Source organism: Sapajus apella, unplaced genomic scaffold (genome assembly GCF_009761245.1).
Source record: "Sapajus apella isolate SASKATOON/1434 unplaced genomic scaffold, GSC_monkey_1.0 scaffold4, whole genome shotgun sequence".
Lineage (NCBI taxonomy): Eukaryota > Metazoa > Chordata > Mammalia > Primates > Cebidae > Sapajus > Sapajus apella.
In genome coordinates this window covers 58290116-58296475 of record NW_022436944.1, presented here as the reverse complement: position 1 = coordinate 58296475, position 6360 = coordinate 58290116, and the positions used below count along the sequence as shown (strand labels likewise).

Here is a 6360-nt window from a genome sequence, read left to right as displayed (position 1 = left end):
GGCATCCAGCGGTAAACAAGGGGGTAACTCAGCTCAAGGAGCCAGGGGGTGGGCTCTTCCTCTAGAATGAGAGAGCACCCTCTAGGAACAAGTTTGAGGCCACACACCTGGGGGAAAAAAGAGAGGAAGATGTGAAAGGAATGGCTGGGGGCTCTCGGATCAGAGGCAGCCAGTGAGGAACGCGCACGGGCTGGGATAGTCCCAGACCTCACTCAGGTCTCAGCTCCGTCACTTCAGTCGATGACAGACCGCACATAGGATGCTGGTTCCATACAATTACAATACTGTATCTTCAGAGTATATTTTCTATGTTCAGCTATGTTTAGATACACAGATACTGCTCATGAGCGACCACTGCCTGCAGTATTCAGTAGAGTAACATGTTATGCAGGTTTGTAGTCTTGGAGCAGTAGGCTACACCAGGTAGCCTAGGTGCGAAGTCAGCTGTACCATCTGGGTGTGTGAAAGTACCTTCTATGATGTTCACACAACAAAAGCCTATCCCTGCTGATAAGCAACACGACTGCTGCTGTGGTTTGAACGTGTCCCTAAATGTCACGTGCTGGAAACTTCATCCCCAATGTGGCAGCGTTGAAAGCTGGGGCCCTTGAGGGGTGACAGGATCATAAGGCACCTGCACTCATAAATGGATGAAAGCACTCACGTACTAATGGGTTATGACGTGAGTGGACCAGTGGCTTCATAAGAAGAGTGTGAGAGGCTGGAGCAAGCATCTCAGCACGCCCGGCGCCCCCGCCCGCCACGTGATGCCCTGCACTGCACTCTTTACGGAGTCCCCTTCCCCCAAGTAGGAAGGATCTCACCAGATATGGCCCCTCCCTCTTGGGCTTCTCAGCCTCCAGAACTCTAGGAAATTCATAAATTACCCAGTTTCAAGTATTCTGGTATAAGCCAACAGAACACAGACTAATACAACTGAAGCTAACTTTGAGCACATTTTTCAACCTCCTAGAGACTTGTCTGTTACATGGGACTGTCACAATGCTTATCACAAAGGGCTACTGTGATTATTCAATAAGAAAGCAAAAAGCCTAGAGAACTATAGCACAGAAGGTAACCAAAAGCATGGAACTATTGTCATTGTCATCATTATTATCTCTACCATCACCCTTGAGGACAAAGGCACTCTTACTTCCTGCCTTCCCCAGTCCAGCCCAGCTCAGAGTGAGTTAGTACACAACCACTGAACGAACCAAGATGGGAAAATAAGTGAAGGTGTTTTTGTTTGTTTGTTTGAGATGGAGTTTAGCTATTGTTGCCCAGGCTGGAGTGCAATGGCGCGATCTCGGCTCACTGCAACCTCCACCTCCCGGGTTCAAGTGATTCTCCTGCCGCAGCCTCACAAGTAGCTGGGATTACAGGCCTGCGATACCATGCCTAGCTAACTTTGTATTTTTAGTAGAGATGGGGTTTCACCATATTGGTCAGGCTGGTCTCGAATTCCTGACCTTAGGTCATCTGCCCGCCTCTGCCTCTCAAAGTGCTGGGATTACAGGTGTGAGCTACCGCCTCCGGCCTAACCTAGGCCCTTTGTTAAGGAAGAGGTCAGGGCCTTCCAGACCTACAGGGCTCTCCTCCCTCCTCTTCAGCCCCCATCGGCAGATGGCAGATAAAGAGGTTGAGTCCGCTTGTCAATTACCTTTTTCAAAGTTTCTGTCACAGCTTCTTTTTTATGGCTCTTGTAAACCTTTGCCAGCAAAAGCAAGCACTTAACATCATTCATCATGGATGGGATGTCTTGGACTGTTAAATGGAAACTCAAATCAGTGTTAGTTCACTGGCTCCAGGGAAGCTGGTTGGGTGGGGAGGGCTGGGTTCAGGATTCCAGCTAACGGGGAGTTGGGGAGGAGTATGCCTGCTCCAGATGCTAGCAATGAGTTAGAATGCTGCCTCACCAATGTCATGTTCCAGTGCCTGCTTCAAAACTTCTTCTGCTTTATTGATTTTCTTTAACTTCAGGAGCAGTTCGGCCAGATCACAGCACAGAAAGTCCTGTCCATTAATCTTCTGAGCAGCCTCATAATACTCGGTCGCCTTAGCGCAAACAATAATCATTAGCCTCTGGTCTGGTTCTGCGCTTTGGTGCCCGACACCATGTTTCCCTCAGCAGCCACCACGCCAGCGTGTCCCTCCAGAACACAGAAGCCTAAGGTGAAAAGGTGCTCCTCCCAGCTGGCACAGGTGTAAGCCTCCGCTTGAGCAGGTGTGGCTGGCGGCAGAAAGCTGCTGAGTTCTTCCCTTGGTACCCCATTCAGCAAGGAGCTGAGCGGAAACTCAGCCACTCTCCCCCCATCCAGAGCTCCCCAGTCCCGCACCTTTCCTGTGGAGGGTGGCCCTCCCCACCCCTTCACGCCCCAGCCCAGCCTGACCTCAGTATACTGGTGGGCCTTCACATAAGCTTGCCCAATTCTGCTGGCCAGGGAGGCATCCTGTGGGTTCTGTCTATAGGCTTCATCATAGACCTCCAGGGCCTTCTCGGGCTGGTGAAAAAGTATCTTTGGATCTTCTCTTTTCTCCCACGGGAGAAGTGAGCCTGCAGACCACTTGGCAAGGTTGTGAGGCCTCTCACTCACCTCCAAGATGCTCATGAAAGCATCACCCAGCAGCAGGCTGGTGTGGGGGCCGGGCAGATGTTCACAGAGCTCACTGCAAGCAAGAGTAACCGAAAGCTTATCTCAGGCTCACACACCCCTCCTGTTTCTGAAGTCATCTCCTTCACTTCCTTCCCACTGATTCTGGCTGACATTTATTCATTCACCAACCAATATGTATAGAAAGCTCCCTGCGCACGAGGCACTCTATTAGCTACCTGAGTCAGGCTCCCCACACCCATCTCTGTAGTTAGGCCATGGCCAAGCCCTCTATCTGTTCCTCTCACTCCACCCCCTATCCCTCCAGATCCCTCTCCATGTCACTCTTTCTAAAACTCCAATCTGGCCGTGTCTCCATACTGTTCCTGGTTTCCACCGCTGGAGAGCCTTCCCTACTCCCTCAGCACCCCCAATGCCCACTTTAAATTGCTTAGATGAAGTTCTGCCAGAAGAAAGGGATGAGGAAAGTGCCTTGGAGGTCCCAACACCAAATCATACAGAGACAGCAGCTTGGAGCTTCAGTGTGTCTGCCCTGAGAACCAGGCCCAGTCTCCCACCAAGCAGGAGTGCAAACGGGGGAGGGGGAGGCAAGCAGGATTCAGGGCCAATTCAATTCTATATCCTCAGAACTCATCCACAAGCATGGCTTACTGGCCTTTCATGTTCAAATGGTAACCCATGGACAATTCCATACATTTATCAACTACTCTCCAAGGATACATTCTGGAGACCCAGGTTGAAGAAACGCCATGTGAAGGAAACACTCCCTACGATACCATCAGAGAAGGAGCTGGCACTGTGCCGCCTGCGGGGCTCACCGGTAGCAGCCGATGTAGAGGTGCTTGTCTCTGAGGGTCTGCAGGTAGATGCTAGCCATCTTCTCTCTGGCTTCCATGTAGCATGACTGCTTGGACGTGATGTTCCTCAGCATGTTCAGTGCCACGTCCACATTGCCCTTGCTCAGGACCAGGTCCACGTTGGCAATGGTGATGCGGTTCTCCTCTGGTGTGCCGCTGAACTCATTGATGGTGTCCTGCATGACCTTGGTGGCCTCGTGCTAAAACATGGGAGTCAAACAGACCTTCTGCTAGATGCACAAGTAGACACTGGGCAGAATCAAAGAACCTGGTTCCTGGGCCTGCCCTGGGCCTCCAGTGTGCCCCAATCCCCAGGGAAGACAGCATGGCATTTCTTACCAGCTCCCCATTCAGCCGGAGGGCCTCCACCAGTTCCAGTAAGATGGATGCCCGCTGGCTGGGCTGCACAGAGGGCCTGAGGAGCTTCCTGCTCTCTTCCTTCTTCAGGGCTGGCAATTTGATGACCATTTTCAGTGTCTTTACGGCTTCTGGATAGTCTCCAGCCTTGTTGAGGGCCCTGGCCTTTATGAGGTGGTACAGCGGGTGATCTCGGACCTAGGGGGAGTACAGCACAGCGCGAGGCTCCAGTTCCCTCTGCTGCTACTGCTGCTCACAGCGGCCAGGTCAGAGAAAGGCTCAGGAGCCCACCGAGGCTACCCCTCTTTGGACCAGCAGAAAGATCTGCTGGACACAACTAGCCCCCGAGGCTACTCTCCGAAGCAAGCGGGGTCTGCAGCTAGCTGGGCTTTAGGATGCGGGGAGGAGGACAGGGCGCCCACCTGGAAGTTGTGGCTGACACCCAGCTCTAAGCAGTGGAAGCACATGCCAAAGTTGCCCTGAGCCAAGTAGATCTGGCACATGAGGAGATGGGCATCCACGGAGGTGGGGTCCAGCTCCAGGCAACGCTGCAGGGTGCTCTGGGCATTCTCCAGCTCTCCTAGAAAGAGTACACAGACCTCTACATGCGGGCTCCCCAGGGACTCCTAAGGCCTGACATGCACAGGCAGGTGAATTTTACATGTCCTCTTCCCCAGAAATATCCAAAGTTGAGTATTTTAGCCAGTTTTGTTCTGCTTCACTCAGGATCCATTCTAAAATTAAAACTACACAGTTGTTTTCTTGACTTGGACAAAAGCCAGGAAACTCAAACCTCAGTGTAACGCCCTTCTTGTCTCTGTAACCCTCAGGGAGATAGCTAAGTCACTTCACTGCTCCATCCAGAAGCTCAGGGGAACACATTCAGCCTCAATTCCCACACCTAAAAGCAGAACAAAACCTAGTAGTAACAGCAACTGTTAGCTCTGTGTTTGACACTTGCAAAGCACTTTAGAAAGTCTGACTATTTGCCCAGTCCTGCAAGGTTGGTGCTACTGTTCTGGTTTTTTCAGATGTGGAACCTGGGGCTCCAGTGATGTAAGCCACTCAGCTTGGAAGGGACAAAGTTGGTATTTATGTTCAGGTCCATTGGGTTCCTGAGCTTCAGTGATGAACTCCCTGGCACTTGGGGGCTGAAGGGCCTCCCTGCATAGGCTGGCACTTACAGGGTGGTAGCAGCAGCCTACGGGTGGGGTGTGGTGAGTTGGTAGGGGCACTCTCTTCCCTTGCAGTCAGGTCTCTCAACAGCTCCTACTTGGGATCCATAACCTGGTGGGTAAAGGAGCACCTGCTTCTGGGTCCCAAGCTTCCCTGCTCCTTCCTACGTGGTGTGGAAATGTGAAGAGGTCACGGTGGCAACCCACACAGCTGGAGACCTTACTTTGGGCCCAAATCTGCTGACAGATGCCAGCACCCAGGGGAAGTCGTCTGACCCTGGCCTTGTATCCCGGGTACCTTGAAGCTGTGGGAAACCTGGCACCCAAATGAACAGAGGGAGGACCAAGGATGAAGACAGGAAAGCTCTCAGCAGCGGGCAACCCACATGATGCAGTGCCAGCAGACCAACACATGGCCACAGTACTCTGATCCCTTTGGACACCCCCAGAACACCAGAGATCAGCCTGGTTTTTAGGCAGGTAGGATGCGGTGAGAGGCCACAGGGAGACAGTACTTCAAGGGAGGGCTCTGTGTTGGAGAGGACAATGAGCACCCATGGCAGGATTTCCCTCTCCTCCCCTCTCTCTCCAGGGTCTGGGCCTTGAGACAGGAGAAGGTGAAAGGGCCCCAGAGGCTCTGAGGGCCTGATGGAGCAGGGTTCTCACTTCTCCACAGGCCTTTCTGGATGTCTTTTCACCACTGCAACCCTGCCACCCCGGCATCACTCCCTGCTTTACCTTCTTCCATAGCATCACCATGTTCTAGCAAAAAACAGCATGTGCTCCCTCATGGAGACTGCATTGAGTTGTCAATTTCCCCTTACTAGAACGCAAGCTCCATGAGGGAACTTTTGCCTATTTTTGGTACTACTGTATCTCAGAAGAAATTCAATAACTATTACCTGCACAGATCAAGTCAGTAAATCCAGAAAGGCCTGGGTGGGAGAGACCCCTGCTGGTGAGAGGTCAGGAAGCTTACTAGGGGACGGAGGCTGGGAGTAGGCAGGCCTGTAGGGGCATGTGCCTGTGCATCAGTGTGTGCATGTGTGTGTGTGTGTGTGTGTGTGTGTGTGTGTGGTATCCCAGGCAAGGAGCCTGTGTGTGTGTGGTATGTGTGCGGTGTGTGTGCGGTGTGTGTGTGTGTGTGGTGTGTGTATGGCATGTGTGTGTGTGGTGTGTGTGTGTGGGGGGGTGTGTGTGTGGGGGGGTGTGGTGTGTGTGGGGGTGTGGTGTTTGGTGTGTGTGTGTGGGGTGTGTGTGGGGGTGTGGTGTGGGGTGTGTGTGTGTGGTGTGTGTGTGGTTTGTGTGTGTGTGTGGTGTCTGTGGGGTGTGTGTATGGGGTGGTGTGTGTGTGGTGTG

General features: G+C 52.6%; 1 protein-coding gene across 3 annotated transcripts in view; it reads right to left on the bottom strand.

The window, feature by feature from the left end:
* TTC21A (tetratricopeptide repeat domain 21A) overlaps nucleotides 1–6360 on the bottom strand; it is a 29749-nt gene that overhangs the window by 6088 nt on the left and 17301 nt on the right. For all 3 annotated transcript variants that reach the window (XM_032270885.1, XM_032270895.1, XM_032270898.1), the window contains 7 exons: nucleotides 4249–4406; nucleotides 3809–4024; nucleotides 3431–3669; nucleotides 2595–2667; nucleotides 2391–2501; nucleotides 1917–2055; nucleotides 1661–1764 (listed from right to left, as the gene is read on the bottom strand). In XM_032270885.1, coding sequence (XP_032126776.1) covers nucleotides 1661–1764; nucleotides 1917–2055; nucleotides 2391–2501; nucleotides 2595–2667; nucleotides 3431–3669; nucleotides 3809–4024; nucleotides 4249–4406 — 1040 coding nt within the window. The remainder of the gene's footprint in view (nucleotides 1–1660; nucleotides 1765–1916; nucleotides 2056–2390; nucleotides 2502–2594; nucleotides 2668–3430; nucleotides 3670–3808; nucleotides 4025–4248; nucleotides 4407–6360) is intronic.